Source organism: Lentinula edodes (genome assembly GCF_021015755.1).
Source record: "Lentinula edodes strain Le(Bin) 0899 ss11 chromosome Unknown C8R40scaffold_3, whole genome shotgun sequence".
Classification (NCBI taxonomy): Eukaryota; Fungi; Basidiomycota; class Agaricomycetes; order Agaricales; family Omphalotaceae; genus Lentinula; species Lentinula edodes.
The window spans coordinates 1,550,154-1,564,545 of NW_025764309.1; the positions used below are offsets into that span (position 1 = coordinate 1,550,154).

Consider the following 14,392-nt stretch of genomic DNA (forward strand, 5'->3'; position numbering starts at 1 on the left):
CCGGATACAGAATTGCTTATGTCGAAGGCGTCTAGCTCCTTTTGTGTAGCTCCCACTACTAAGGCTCAAGCGCCTTGCGGATATCATCCCTCAATACCAAATGTATCCCTCCAATTATCCAAGAAGAAATAAGAACCGATTTTCCAGTGTATACATAAGTCACTTAATATTAATTCTGCAGGTACTCATCGATAATCTGCTTTACACGCGGATCGACTCCTTTCAAGATGTCCAGCTGTTGATTCTGCAAGAAACGAGGAGGAGATCTAATGAAACACTTGCGGCTGAGGGAATAACTACTTGAACTTACCCAATATTTCTCTTCTAGTGCTTGTCCTTCCTCGCTGATAGAAAAGTCGCTCGGTTCCACGACTTTGCCGAACGAGACATACCCCCCTTTGAGCTTTTCCTCCGAACCAGATCCACCGACCGCAGCCCAGACAAGCTGACGGCCACCTTCCTCAGTCGAAAGTGCGACAAGCATTTCCATTAAATGGTCGATAAAGGCTCTCGCTCCTGAGAGACTCGAGCGGAATCCGCTGTAACAATATCCAGGATTAACAGCGTCGATGATTATAGAGGGATATTTTGCAAGACGGGCTTGAAGCGCACGCACGAAGAAGACGTTGAGCACTGGACTCAGCGTCAATCGCTTTCCTTCAAAGATGCCTCGTATACGCACGTTTAGTGTCAAAATAGTGGCTGTTCAAAGGTCTGCAAAATATTTGACGTTAGTACAGAGCGCACAGAACGCAGTCCCCATTCCCTATTCTACTTACGTCTGATTATGATATTCAAGACTCGACAGCGCGTCAATTATGTTGGACTGGTCCGCAAACTTTTTGTTCTTCTTGCCCATAGCCCTGTAGTGAACGTCGCTAGAGACCTGAACGATCCTTGGTTTGGTCTTGTGCTCCTCCGCGGTTTTTATCATGTAAGGGAGAAGTAGAAGCGTATGGAGAGATGGGGATATGACATTGGTTTGGAGGCTATTGAAAATGAGGTCTTGAGGGCTGAGAGCCGTTCCATAGAAAAAGCTCACATAGAGACGTATCCATCTTCCGTTTTTTCATATGAAGTTGAACCGATTATACCAGCATTTTCTACCAATATATCGAGACGCCCGCCTTCACGTTCGAATCGATCTGCAAATTCACGCACGGAAGCGAAGCGGGTGAGATCAAGAGTCCAAATTTCCGCTTTAGTATAGCCTGTGTCTTGTGAGAGCTCTATAGCAGGATTTAAGGAATGATTAAGGAGGCCAACAAACGATTTGGAGTACCGTTACTTACTGGAAAGAGCAGCCTTGCCCTTCTCCTCGCTCCGGCATGCTATAATCAAGCGACCAGGATTCATAGTCGCAAAATGTTTGGCAGCCTCAAAGCCGAGACCAGCATTTCCGCCAGTGATGATGACAGTCTTGCCAGTCAGGTCGACTTTCTCAACTGGTTTGATTGTCTGCCACTGCTCGCTAATAAAGCGCCACAAGGTGAGACGGCCCATTTTGAGAATTTGGATGTCATTACTCCTTGAAATATTTATATACACCCCATCATGGTCTGAGAACCAGATGCCGACAAGCTGACGTCGAACGCGCGGCGCGTCATGATAGAGGTCTCGATGAAGAGAACTAATAGCGGTCCTTGAATCGGCCCGGATTTGCCTTCTTTTATCACCTGTTTGTTTCTCACGAAGGCGTGAACTTCGTTTAGTCTTCGAGACGGTTAGCCAAGTTCGTTGAATTTCTTGGTCAAATTATTCACAATGAGAGGCCAGCCAGTTAGAATTGACCGAGGATGCGAGAGGTGCTACCAACGTGTGTGTAATTCTCCCTCTTATAACGATTCTGATGCCTGATTCTGCATTCTATAGTATGATAGCGCTACTTCGTATGGACGAGTTACCCATTCATATCATTGAAGCCTGAAGCAAAGGATTTCACGAATGCATGCATCTCTCCGAGACGCGGGTGTGCTATTGCAAGACCCGCACCAGCAGATTGGCCACGCAGTTCCGTGATACACTTCAACTCGTCGTCGACAATGAAAGTCAAGAAGGAAGACCACTCGTGTCAACCGATTCTACTTGCATCAGCGTAATAGCTGTCCGAGATGTTACATATCATGTAAGTGTCTCCAGTATTTATCAGAAAGTCTTCAACAGCATGTACTCGATTGCCTTCATTTTTTTGTTTTCATAACTTCTAAACGATTGGGAGGAACCGGATTCTGACGCATTGATTTAGGCGGCTTTGGACACCCAAGCTTGATGCATCGATGAACTACAACAATCGTAGATCGTTGGGATATGGTCGCTCGCAAGCGCGCGTTCGGTACAAAAGGAATGCAAATACTCCAATCACACCATCTATGTTCTGATAGTCCCCATTCTACGTCAAGAATGACAACTCTTGATCTATACGAACGACTAGTCGTGATTCAAATCAAATAGATCCACCATCCCCTAGTCTTCAATCATTCTGGACCGTGCTATTCGATCCGACCACAGCAATACGCAAAAGATACTCACTGTCGAATCAGAAGATGATTGAGTGATACAATCTGGGGCTACAGCCTACAGGCTATCACAGGACTAGGCTAACGGTCTTTCGGTTAATCAAACTTGTTTACAGTTGTCTACCCAGGTCTACCCGAATCTGCCCCGCATATGAGCGTATATGCCTCATCCTCAGGTTTCCTCCTCCTCGACTATTTTTAGGCCTAGACTGTATGGTCGAGGCCCGATCGAGGCTGATAACATATCGGTCCCCGGAAAGCCACGAATCGCATCACAAGGTCGTTCGATGGGTCACTCGATGGGCGCGTATATAAGGAAGGCCCTCTATAGAGGATGCGCTACTGTAAAGCACTCCAATTCTATCTACTCACACTATATAACACAGTGAATCTATAATCAAATATGAGTATGTCCTCCTGATCTATTCCTTGTATATTTTGTCAAGCTTTTTGCTAACCGTCCCTCATTATCCCCACTTAGGCACCTTTGAAGAACAAGCTTCCGCCGTCTTCGACGTCCTCGAAACCAAAGCGGACGTCCTTGTGTCGGATCGAGCTACTGGAAATGAGCTCTATAAAGTGGAGAGGATTCCGCATCACGGGAAAATGATTTTTCATCGGGCGGGGGATCAGAGCAGTGAACCCCTCGCAGTGTTCCAGCACCACCCGATTGTACCTGATACGATCACATTTGCTGGGGGAAAGAGTATGCACTTGAGCCATTGGATGATTGTGCAAGTGACTGCTTTGGCGTACGTTCCTTCTGTTCTCCCCGAAATGAGCACTCGCTGAGTTACCTTCTTGTTTTGATTTAGTGCGACATTCGAAGAGAAAGGGCAGAAGTACACTTGGATGAAGTACGACAATGGGCCGTTCACGGTATGTTTCAAGAATATATGCTAATATACTTCGCAATTGCTGAATACAACATTCTCCGTAGCTCCTCGCCGAATCGAACCAGAAACGTATAGCGTCCTTCGAAGGGAAACGACATGTGCAGACACCCTCAGAAGGATCTTCTAAGGCTGCATTACCGCACATCATCATGCTTCCAGAGGCCGAGGAGATCAAGGATGCAGTAGTGATCTCAGCCTTGATTCTCGAGCACGATAAACATTGGACGAGGAACAACGATGAGTCGATATTCATCTACAACATATTGTAGTTTCAAGATAACGATTATACTATGTATGTTATGTATGTTTCATAATGCAAAGGAACCCATTTCCAACCAATCGATTCGGCTTGTACAACAGTCCCTGTCAGGCCCAAGTAGATTTCTCCTTTCCTTCCAGCAATCCTTCGATATAGATGAACGTCACAAAAATTTCGTCTACCATATGTAGACCCGGAGGGAAGATCTCGAGGCGCGCGCGATTCTTTTTCGAATTAAACAGCACGAGAGGGTGGAATGTTGCTATGCGAGTCTTAAGGGCATCATACGAGACCAACTGCAATCGAGAGGTGACGTTTAGCATTTGATTGGGTCGAAGGAAGCGGCAATACATTACCTCGGAGTGTCCACTACTCAAACGCCATTGGTACTCTTTTCCGTCTTCGGCCGTGAAAACACGATGTCTAACGGAGTTCACTGCTCATCAACAGACCAAATCAGCAAGGAAAGAAGAGCAGACTCGCCGACCCCCAGATCCCCATCCTTTCTTTCTAAGAAAGTCCTTTACCAACACTTCTCTTCCGCTGTGCTGACCCCACCCGAATCGTATCTTTGAGCTTTCAAGTATCTTCCATTCAATTTGAGCAATGTATTCAAAAGTGCTCCGGTCTCCATCGGCCTCGTGAGATGGTGTTGGATGTTTATCATCGCCGTCAGGAGGCAAGGTATCCAAGTCCGATTTCCGCCAGGTAAGAGGTAGAGCCTTATCGATAATACCATCGGAAGGAATAGGAACGACTTTAGAGATGGTGGTAACACTAGTACTATCGAACAATTTGAGTGGTGTATGCACTGTGTAAATTGTGTTTCCATTGTCATCGAAATACGTGTTTTTGAGGATGGCTTCGGGATCGTGGGGCCTGCGCTGGTGAAGGTTGAGAGATGACATGGCTGAGAGTAGATATCGATGCCCAGCCCTCGAGAATGTCTGTATATATACACCTTCTACAGTTTATTACATATTACATGTTTTGTAGCAGGTTTCCTAAGTATGTTGCGCAGTCTATATATGTTAGAGGCGTCTGGTATATGGCAAAGGCTGAGCAGCAAGGCAGTGTCACGGTCAACTCCTTCACAGGACTTCTTCCCGAGCCCCCACATGAAGACCAAGTACACATAGTCACATTGCAAACGGTGTTAGGGAAGACCTTCGGGAAATTTGGTAGCTTTGAGTTGGGAGTTGAGAGGAGAGGGACCGGGGAAGAGTCATAAATGCCTCTGACGGGTACGCAATCGATATCTGATCCAGCCTGATCCAGCGGACTGCAGTGGGTGGGTACATATACTGCCTCGATTGCTTCGAAGAATTTAATCATGGATCATTGAGGTAATTTAGCGTGGTGCTGATTTATATACAATACAACAGTTGTTATCTGTCACCCTGCAGCAATCAAGGCGCAGATAAAACGAGGTCGTCGAAAACGGTATTGCCCCTTATTGCCCCCCCAAAAACTGCTGGCCAGTTTTGCGTTACGCATTCGATTCACATCACGCTCTCATCCAAGCAAAACTCAATCTTCGATGCGTCCAGGTTGCCTTGGATATCTCCTCGTTTCAGCATTTCTTGCTGTTGTGCAGGCTGCACCGTTCATTGCGAGTTCTGACTTTACTATATGGGCTGATTACTCTTCTCACTTTCTGTGAATCAGGCCCATGACAGCGGACTGTCCTCTGCATCATACCATGTCAGACAGAACATAGAGCAGAAAATACCAACGAACAACCTGATTCGTAGTCTCTCGACTCGGATGAAGGACTCCAATTCAAAGAGCCTCGAACAGGGTGGTAAGAACGTCCGAATAGCGAGCGATACCCACCGAAACGTTCCCGAAACAGCACGAAAGATCGAAATTCTGTTCATTCTCGATGATGGTGACCCGGGAGGAAATAAAGAAGCTGCCCAACACTGGTTGGCCACCCTTTTCAAGACATCACATTCCGAGCTAGGATCCATTCTTCCTGATCAGTTTACATCCAGTAATGACGCATGGCCAAGTGATGACAGAAAAGTTACTATGTGGTGGTGGGATTGTAATCATCCCAATCCTGGACAGTTTTCGCATCCTCAAACGTGGACTCGGGAACAACATTACTTCCCTAAAAACACAGGGTCTTCATGAATGGGCATGGATGCTTCGAGAGGTAGTGATGGCAGGGGACTAACTTCAGAAGACGAGTAGGCTAGTAATGTTATTCCAACTTTGGAATCTCTTCTTGCCTCTACTCAACTGTTGAAGGGGTGTCAAAATGATGGGATACAGACTCCCCGAACCTACGTCGCTGGCTTTCCTTTTGCATGAGTTCTATGTGCGCTCTATCTCTCCATTGATTTTATGATAAGAATTGAGATAGAGGCTCACTATAAGTAGCCATAACCCATATGCTAGTAAGAGAAAAAGGTAAGACAAGGTTAACTGGCATGTCATCAAGGAACAAATAGAGAGGGATTTAGCATTACAACTTACTAGCAGAAGAAGCAATGTCATCTCATTGGTCTCTAAGAGACCTCCAGTAGAAAAAATGGCTCCTGCTAGAATTGATCATCAATCCTATCCTGGCGAGGTCCGATTCCCGAACAACCAGTTTACCATGTATCCAACCTATGGCGTTCTGAAGTTTGGTATGCAGATGCAGGAAGACCAACGGGATGCAAAATAGAGTGGGACCAGTTCGTTACTCGTTGAGCTACACAGTCATCAAAGCAAAAAGAGAAAAAAAAACGCTCATTGCATCAAAGTTGGATGATGGTAACCTCAAGCAGTAAGACCAAGTAAGTATGTAAGGGTGCAAGTGATTGTTCACTATCCTCCTTAACCCTGCGGTCAAACTCGAAGTAGGGGAGAGCCGTTCGCGATCCGTTGACCTTTGAAACGAAAAGCGAGATAAGAAAAAATATCGCTCGGTACATCAAAGATGGATGATGATCGATAGAAACTAAACTTTAACAGAAAGTAAGATTGTCTTCCGCGAGCCTCTGAGTCGCTCCGACCTTCTTAACCTCTACACCCACCAGCAGATAAAAAGCCAAGCTAGAAGTCTAACCTCCTTCGGAGCTGCTGGCCAGTTACTTCTTTCGCCTCGCTGTGCGCTCCCCGAATTCGCAAAGCGAACGTCTCGTTCTCTGCCCTCCCTAGACAAAAAAAGCTCGCTCCGTCTCTCATCCTCCAGAAATTACCCACCAATGCATTTTCGCGCAGTGTGCCTCTTCATATTGGGGGCTTCTCGCTGTAGTTTTGCAGGCTGCACCACCTGGAGTCTTTGTGAGTCTAAGCTCGTTCAAATTAGCAGTGATACTGACGACAACCAGAGGGAGCCGACCTACACGTACGGGCCAGCACAAGACCAAGACCTTCCAATCATCAGAATCCAATTCCAACTACTAAATGATCATGCGGAGGGGAATCCTATAATCAGCCGAGATCGACTGGTCCATTTCTTTCAAAAATATCACTCCAAAAAAATTTTTATCGAGAATTCTGCTACTCAGATCATATCGCACGACGGCCGTTGGCCGTCTACGGCAGCCAACGTGATTAGGATGTGGTGGTATATCACTAATAGTCCTACTGCCGAGCAGAATCCGAACAACCCACGAACGTGGAATTGGGCAACGATGGATAACGACGACTTCGTGTGGAATTAGCGTACCGATGCTTGGCGATGCTCATACATGTCCGTAGATGACAAGGTGGGGGTGCTCGTATCACCTATTCGTAGATCATTGAACGAATTGACGGACGATCGTTTTCCTTCGACGAACCGAGTAACAAGGGACGAGTCAGAATGTTACTATGTCAAAAACGCGGGTCGCTGCCTAATCATGAGAAACGAGGGTTCAGCCACTACCCACGATTGTAGGTATAAGAGTCTGAACGGGAACGCAGTTTTTCCTTCTCGAACAAGACAAGAAGGCGACCACACGCTGTCGGTCTGTTATCGACCGTACCCTCAACCTGTCTGTGTGGGTGCATTTGCATTATGTAGACGGCGGCTGACCCATTGAATGTAAAATATTGATGCGTAGACGATAAACAATTACTCACACTATGCCCATAGAATCGTCACTAAGCATCTGAATGTAATCCATCGTAGCGGACAGCCATATTCTAAATCCCATTCGCGCTCACTTCAACGTCATTTCCATGCGAAATACTGGTGAATTCCGTCCGAGAAAAGAGGTGAATGCATACGCAACGCTAACAGCGGAGCCGCGTCTCTGATTCGGTCGCTGTTTCGTGGTCGTGATAGCGAGAGCTATGACTGGTTGCCGAATTCGAAAGAGAAAGCCCCTAGTACGTGTATTCAAGTGCGTGGCTCATGCTCGTGAATGTAGATTCCGACAATACGAAGCTGGAGGAAGAAGGTTTGAAAGTATTCCGAAATTGATCTGTGAGGCTATACAGACGAAGCATGGACAAAGAATACGGTGAAGACATCATGGATGGGTGAATGATAGCCTTCAGTTCTTCGCGGACCTCTCCTTCGCTCTGCGTAACCTCTCGATATACGTGAACGTCACGAAAATTTCGTCGATCATGTGTTGGCCTGGAGAAAATATTTCCAAACGCGCCGTATTGTTTTTGGAGAATAGTCTCTCTTGATGAAACGTCGCGACGAGCATCTTTGACACATCATTTAGGACTAACTGGAGTACCAAATTTGAATCTTGGGTCTGAGAACATTGAAGCCGCAGCAAGACGAATGTACGTACCTGGGGATGAGTCCTCCCAAAATTCCATCTGTATTCTTGACCATCTTCACCGGTGAATACACGATGAGGACCCCAAAATCCCCACCCCTCTTTCCTGAAAAGGTCCTTCACCGGTATCTCCGAGCCACTACGTTGACCCGTACCGAAACGGATCTTGGAGCCTTCGGAATACCTTCCAGTCGATTTGAGCGACGTAGATGAAGTTGTGGTCGATAGTTCTTGGGCGTGGCATTGTAGGAGGAGGAGAAACAGGTGTGGTAGCCACACTATTGCTACCACCAACGATATCGCCTATTGTCGCACCGGGAAGAGATACAGCATGTTCGTCGTCTGAGGTATGAAGGAATGAATTTGTGTCGATCAGAGATCCTCCCATTGGTTCGTCGGCAACAGTTATCCGTCGAGCAAGAGCAAAAGTAGAAGCCTCTCTACTACCACCACCACCGGCTGTGTCATGAATGGCCTTGGAGATAGTAGTCGTCCGATGAAGACTCAGCGAAAACGGAGTGTGCACTGTGTATATTGTATCGCCGTGGTCGTCGTAGTAAGTGTTATTCATTATTGGCCCGAAGCCGCGATGGCGTTGGTAGAGGTTGAGAGACATGGCTCGACAGTAGATCCTCAAAGTCTTGAGTTTATATGTTGTACCAAGCGCCGGAATAAGATTTGTTGACATACCGACACTGATAGCGTCTGCAGTACATGATATTCTTTACCCATGATATTAATTATATCTTGAATTGATGCTCCTTCACTGTCTGAAGCCTCATCTGCAGAAGACATACAGCAAGGAAATGATGGTTGAAATAGAAAAATATTTCCAGCGCTTCGCTGTGTGTGTCTCTCTCCTGTCCAGTAATTACAATGACATTGTCTATACTTGAGGCTCTAGATTTTATAGATGTGATTGATCAGGAACCTGCTCCAGCTCGGATAAGTTCCTACTGTAAGTACCTTACTTGCGTTGAATGGTAAAGGCAGTGATATTTATGTTTCACGACCAAATTCCAGTCAACGCACCAGACGCCGACGTTACCATTCGATCTTCCGACAATGCCATGTCTACTTCATAAAAAGTATCTTGAATGCACCACAGCAGCCCCCCTGCAGAACTAGTGACAGACGCCAAAGAGATAGTACATCTCACTGAGGGAGGTGACACATTGGAAATCTTATTCCAAGCTATCTATCCTCGTCCATTCCCCTCTTTGAAAGACTTGAAGTTTGATGATATAATGCTGCTCGCGGAGGCTGCAGAGAAGTATCAAGTTTTTTCGATGATTTATACGTGTAAAATCCATCTTGGTGCGTTCAAATACATTCTGTTGACCAAATCGATGAACAGCTATTGCGCATCACAGAGAAGTTCTGTATCCTAGCTGCTCTTCGTGGTGTTACGATGGGTCAAGTCTGCAGTCTAAGCGGAGGCGACTTTTAGCACATGCTGTCAAGCACGACGATCTTGAAATGGTTCGGGAGCTCCAACCACTTCTTATCAACATCCCTTTATCAGAGGTGGCAGATATATTCTTCCATATGAGTCCTTCAAGAGTTGGGTAGGACCTTCCATCTAAACAACTCATATCTGTTTTGACAAATATGATTTTCATCAAGAGCCTTCAAAGGGAGAAGTTTTTAATTGAGGCTTTGGGCTCGAAACGAGCTCGTCAATTGCCAGTCAGTACTTCTAACCCTATAATGGCTGTTCTTCTTTGATCATGGTAGATAAGTCATTTATGCTCACATCTCATATGAACTTGATTTTGCTCATTTCCACACAGGGTTGCAAAGGAAAGGTCTATATTTTTCATTCAACTAGTGTTCCACGTTCAAGCTTTCAAGATCCATCGTCATCTGCCTTGAAATTCACATCATGTATTTTGGAGTGTAACATTGTACATACATGAGTTTTGAAACTTCGCTAACATACTAAACCTGTGAGGGGATGCCCAAACAATAAACCAGCTTAGCGAGAGAGAGATAACACCTTTGCCAATATGTACAGGAAAGTGTCGAAGTGGCCATAAGCGCACTTGAGAAAGTTTAATTATATTTCCGAGCAATTATTCAAACAAGTACAGCAAAATACACAGTCAACAAATAACATCTAATGCGCTGCGAACTTCGACTTTTCTCTCAACCTCGGCCCAATACGTCGAAATATGAACCTTCATTGTAGGACATCAATATCAGCATCCGAAATAGTAAGGACGACGATGCACTCACGGTAATGGAGCCATCACACTCATTATACTTGCCAACAACGCCGTCGCACCCACAGTACCCATCCCATCATACATATACCCAGCGAACAGTGAAAACACCGCCGCGAACGTACACCTCATCGCAGTATTTCCTGCCATGGCACTTGCTGCAAGCGGTCGGTAGGCAGTGACGAGGTAGGTAAAGACAGCAGTGAAGACATAGTACAGCCCAATGCCAAAGGGGATGGAGGCGACGATAGGGACAACCCAGGGGACGGAAGCATAGGTAGTGAAGGAGAGCCAGAAGAGCGCTATGATGGGAGAGTTAGGGTGAGAAATGTCAAGAAGGCAAGTAAAATTTGACGCACATATCGGAACCAGGATGGCTCCGATTTCACCCATATAAAGTCTTGATTCTGGGGGAGCTATTCCACCATTTCGCTTTGCATCCCTCACGACTAATCTTCATTAACCATAGACACATCAGAACTCTACGCACAGAATCATCGGATACGCGGAAACTCACTTATTGAAATACCCCTGCGTTGGCATCGCACAAACTATCCCTATACCAATCCCAAGGAAGGTCAATCCAGATTGTTGAATTGAAAATCCATGTTTCTCAGTGAAAATAATTGGAAAGGCTTGGAAAGTGAGGTATAGAATACCTAGGACGAGCGATGTCCAGAGATTTAAGAGCAGCGCCATGCGTTCATAGAATATGAGTTCTGTTCAATGCAAATGAGTTCAGTGAGCATAGATATTGAAAGATAGCATAGGCTTACCAAAAGGTTTGTAGAAAGAAACCAACATCGCTTTCATGACATCCTTGTCCTGCTTGTCAAGAGGAGCCCAATAAGCCTCTTCTCCTGTAGATTTTCGCATTCTTGCAGCTTTCCATTTGCGTAGAATGGGGGCATAGGTTTCTGGCACACACTGAAGACGAGATAAGAGGAACTCTAACTGAGGACTACAAGTAAGATGGAGATAAATAGCCAAGCACGCACAATGTACAACAAGATCGTCTGGACAAAAATCCATATTGTTAGGATGTAGTACGTCCATCGCCAATTGAGATTCTGAGATTAGGTTGTGAAGTTGAACGGGGCTGTGAGAGAAAAAGAGACAGACGAACTTGATTGATGAATCTGAAATATCTAAATGCGGTGAGTCGATTTAATACAGGGAGATCGCTCACCCGCTGACCAATGGGCCGAATATAGGACCTATAAACGGGGAACAAGTGTAGAACGCCATCGGACTGCAGAGAAAGATACATCACAGAAAGAGCGTCAGTGAATCGTCTGATCACAGCATTAAAAGCTTATACAAAACTTACTTTGCCACCTCCTCATTCTTGAACAGATCGCTCACCGTTCCTCCAGCGACACTGAGGAACGTTGCACCGACGAACCCAGAAAGAAAGCGAAATATCAAGTAAACAGCTACGCGAGAAGTAGTGTTAGCGTATGGCCGGCGAAACGATAATTGCACAGCGCACCTGTGTCCGGAGCAAACGCCACACCGAACGAGAACGCAAACATTAAAGTGAATGAAGCACGGTAAGTGATGTTCCGCCCGTACATCTCCGACAAGGGTCCCGTAAGTAAAGGACCTAGAGCCATGCCCTCAGTGAATAGGGAAACCGAAAGAACAGCGACTTCATGAGAAATATGGAAATCTTCGGAAACCGCTGTTTCTGTAAAAGCTGCCTATTGCAACAAAATTCTATGAGTTTGGCACAGAAAATACAATATACATGGGAGACGTACCATGGACGAAGACCCTGTAACGCAGAAGGAGCAACAACTGACGACAACGACAGCTAACCATTTCCTCCACAGCGGTAGCTGCTGAGGGTGTTCCTCTGGCAGAAGATCAACCTCGTACTCTGTTTCGAGCTCCACAACTTCCTGGACGGCAACCCTAAGCTGCTCTTTCCCTTCCTTGCTTCCTTTACCTCCTTTAGCTCCGTGCCCACTCTTCTCCAAAGGTAATTGGTCTATACGCTCGACAGAGATGTCATATTCGAGCCTCGCACTGTTCCTATTAAGTTGTGCCCTCTCCACGCGATCCTCGGTCCCAATGGGCCGATCGATCCACTCCGAAGATAAGAAAGAGGCAGGAGGCGAGGAAGACGTTGAGGACGCTCGACGGTCATTACGTGGAGATCCGGAGAAATATGAAGCCGAAGCGTAAGCAGAGCTGCTATATGGATGAGCAGAGGAGAGAGGGAAGGATGGATGGCCTGGATAGTAAGCATGTGGCGGCGGCGATGGGACACCACGGTCTTCAAATGAAGTGATAGTTCTTGGTGCCATCCCGTTGTGATTTCCGAAGTCTAAGCTTGTACGCTTCTTCGTGGAACACCGATTATCGAATTGACAGTGGTAAAAGCTAGAGCGGAGGAAATATCTGGCTGAAGAGAAGACCTTGTCATAGCGGGTTCCCTTTCAAAAACTCAAAAGGATTCCGACATGAAGACGGGTTCGTTCCAAGTTGATCGGATGCCGCGGCCGTGGACATCAACGCAGTGCAAGTAAGGTAAGAATGGATTGGTTCAATTGCGCGAGAACGAGTAGGAACGAGTAATATATCCGCATGGAGCAGTGGAGGCCGTTGAAGACGGTGAGAGTAGGTGAGAGTCCATAAGCTTGCTTGCGTGATATATCCGCCTGTATGGCATCGCGTTTTCAGCAAAGAACAAAACTTTACGAGAAATAGCCTCGTACCTGCGCAGTACAAAAAGCAACCCTCCAAAAAGATTGTATAAGCTCTGTCGAGTATGGACGAAGGCGAAGTAGTCGATGGAATTCAGCTATGTCAGCAACGATAGAAAGCGATAGACAATTTGAATGTCCACAGTGTCCAACGAGGCGTCTTCTGAACCAGAATTTGTCCGAGTTTTTTTCAGTCATCACTCCTGCTCGGCTTACTACACCCATAGATGCGTCTCTTGGAAATGTCTACACTGACTGTAAACTAGTCCTTCCTCACAAAACAGATATCGATTATGGAGACCTTCTCGAAACTTCTTCAATTATCATCATCTTCAGCACTTTTCTTGCGACAATACATTCACAAAACCGAATCCGGCACCCCAAATTGAGAACGCAGATATCGCATACATGATCGTATTGCTCCGTAGAGAATGGTCTTTGAGTATAGACAGGTCTTGCCGGGATCAAATTTTGAGCTTTCTATCAGCGAAAGATTTAAGATTGTCCAAGGTGCTCGAGGCAGGCTCGGGAAGTGTATTACGGCGTACATACTCATGGAATAATTTGCTTACAGTGCCAACGAGCTGACTGGACCTCACAAAGATGAAGACCCTTAGGAAGACCTACGACTGAAAGAGAACGAAAGACGTGCGGCATTCACGAACGTGTTGAACAATAAATTTCAGAGAGGTCGGGCTTGTTAAGCTGACGGTGCTACGCACTTGTACTCACAATACCAATTCGAGTTCTTGCGCGATTTCTCAGCACTGGTACACAAATCGACCTCTGCACACTGAAACTGTTAATATCCGGCTAACATACGCGCCTGAAGTATTCATAGGTTGCCCCTGTAAATCATGATGCATGATGCATGATGGGGATCCCAAGCCCGACTAAATAGAATACAGGAGAGATATGCACGGGGAGTCAAAGCAAATTTGAGTCTCGGTAGGTATATTGGATGTAACTAGGCTCCACTGCCGTGGATGGCACCCTGCTTGGTACTGGATGCTTTTCATTACATGAAGATAATAATTTTATTGCAAGTACTACAGATACAATGTAGC

At 46.0% G+C, this 14,392-nt stretch overlaps 7 protein-coding genes across 7 annotated transcripts; 2 read left to right on the forward strand and 5 right to left on the reverse strand.

Moving 5' to 3' along the window:
- Positions 1 to 169: 169 nt before the first annotated feature.
- Positions 170 to 1,503, reverse strand: C8R40DRAFT_1035439 (uncharacterized protein; the record flags this gene model as incomplete). The annotated part of the gene is made up of 6 exons (XM_046223506.1): positions 170 to 244; positions 311 to 633; positions 683 to 714; positions 780 to 989; positions 1,043 to 1,229; positions 1,293 to 1,503. 6 exons carry the CDS (start codon positions 1,501 to 1,503, stop codon positions 170 to 172), a joined length of 1,038 nt encoding a protein of 345 aa, XP_046091205.1.
- Positions 1,504 to 2,901: 1,398 nt separating this feature from the next.
- On the reverse strand, positions 2,902 to 3,704 carry C8R40DRAFT_1084576 (uncharacterized protein). The gene has a single exon (XM_046227303.1). The coding sequence runs from the start codon at positions 3,663 to 3,665 to the stop codon at positions 2,994 to 2,996; it is 672 nt and encodes a 223-aa protein (XP_046091206.1). The 5' UTR covers positions 3,666 to 3,704; the 3' UTR covers positions 2,902 to 2,993.
- Positions 3,373 to 4,694, reverse strand: C8R40DRAFT_467122 (uncharacterized protein). Its single transcript, XM_046235154.1, has 3 exons — positions 4,155 to 4,694; positions 4,028 to 4,094; positions 3,373 to 3,967 (listed from the first exon to the last, which is right to left on the reverse strand). Exons 1-3 carry the CDS (start codon positions 4,577 to 4,579, stop codon positions 3,779 to 3,781), a joined length of 681 nt encoding a protein of 226 aa, XP_046091207.1. The 5' UTR covers positions 4,580 to 4,694; the 3' UTR covers positions 3,373 to 3,778.
- Positions 4,695 to 4,739: 45 nt separating this feature from the next.
- On the forward strand, positions 4,740 to 5,902 carry C8R40DRAFT_467088 (uncharacterized protein). The gene is made up of 4 exons (XM_046235153.1): positions 4,740 to 4,915; positions 5,057 to 5,283; positions 5,340 to 5,632; positions 5,687 to 5,902. Exons 1-4 carry the CDS (start codon positions 4,903 to 4,905, stop codon positions 5,808 to 5,810), a joined length of 657 nt encoding a protein of 218 aa, XP_046091208.1. The 5' UTR covers positions 4,740 to 4,902; the 3' UTR covers positions 5,811 to 5,902.
- Positions 5,903 to 8,149: 2,247 nt separating this feature from the next.
- C8R40DRAFT_1166311 (uncharacterized protein) lies at positions 8,150 to 9,005 on the reverse strand (the record flags this gene model as incomplete). Its single annotated transcript, XM_046230833.1, has 3 exons — positions 8,150 to 8,335; positions 8,402 to 8,495; positions 8,545 to 9,005. The coding sequence occupies 3 exons, from the start codon at positions 9,003 to 9,005 to the stop codon at positions 8,150 to 8,152; spliced, it is 741 nt and encodes a 246-aa protein (XP_046091209.1).
- Positions 9,006 to 9,282: 277 nt separating this feature from the next.
- C8R40DRAFT_467451 (uncharacterized protein) lies at positions 9,283 to 9,933 on the forward strand. The gene is made up of 3 exons (XM_046235155.1): positions 9,283 to 9,347; positions 9,413 to 9,706; positions 9,763 to 9,933. The coding sequence occupies exons 2-3, from the start codon at positions 9,487 to 9,489 to the stop codon at positions 9,837 to 9,839; spliced, it is 297 nt and encodes a 98-aa protein (XP_046091210.1). The 5' UTR covers positions 9,283 to 9,347; positions 9,413 to 9,486; the 3' UTR covers positions 9,840 to 9,933.
- A 575-nt stretch (positions 9,934 to 10,508) lies between these two features.
- On the reverse strand, positions 10,509 to 12,926 carry C8R40DRAFT_1166312 (major facilitator superfamily domain-containing protein; the record flags this gene model as incomplete). Its single annotated transcript, XM_046230834.1, has 11 exons — positions 10,509 to 10,569; positions 10,628 to 10,916; positions 10,974 to 11,068; positions 11,132 to 11,333; positions 11,391 to 11,541; positions 11,613 to 11,684; positions 11,741 to 11,753; positions 11,804 to 11,866; positions 11,945 to 12,050; positions 12,107 to 12,317; positions 12,378 to 12,926. The coding sequence occupies 11 exons, from the start codon at positions 12,924 to 12,926 to the stop codon at positions 10,509 to 10,511; spliced, it is 1,812 nt and encodes a 603-aa protein (XP_046091211.1).
- Positions 12,927 to 14,392: the final 1,466 nt, after the last annotated feature.

Coding starts and splice junctions, on each gene's coding strand:
- C8R40DRAFT_1084576 (XM_046227303.1), bottom strand. CDS start 3,665: ATGAATATCGACTCATCGTTGTTCCTCGTCCAATGTTTATCGTGCTCG.
- C8R40DRAFT_467122 (XM_046235154.1), bottom strand. CDS start 4,579: ATGTCATCTCTCAACCTTCACCAGCGCAGGCCCCACGATCCCGAAGCC. Junction 4,095..4,154: donor GGATGGGGATCTGGGGGTCG/GCGAGTCTGCTC, acceptor GAACTCCGTTAG/ACATCGTGTTTTCACGGCCG. Junction 3,968..4,027: donor TGAGTAGTGGACACTCCGAG/GTAATGTATTGC, acceptor TCTCGATTGCAG/TTGGTCTCGTATGATGCCCT.
- C8R40DRAFT_467088 (XM_046235153.1), top strand. Junction 5,284..5,339: donor TGCAGGCTGCACCGTTCATT/GCGAGTTCTGAC, acceptor TCTGTGAATCAG/GCCCATGACAGCGGACTGTC. Junction 5,633..5,686: donor TTCAAGACATCACATTCCGA/GCTAGGATCCAT, acceptor CGCATGGCCAAG/TGATGACAGAAAAGTTACTA.
- C8R40DRAFT_467451 (XM_046235155.1), top strand. CDS start 9,487: ATGCACCACAGCAGCCCCCCTGCAGAACTAGTGACAGACGCCAAAGAG. Junction 9,707..9,762: donor TACGTGTAAAATCCATCTTG/GTGCGTTCAAAT, acceptor TGCGCATCACAG/AGAAGTTCTGTATCCTAGCT.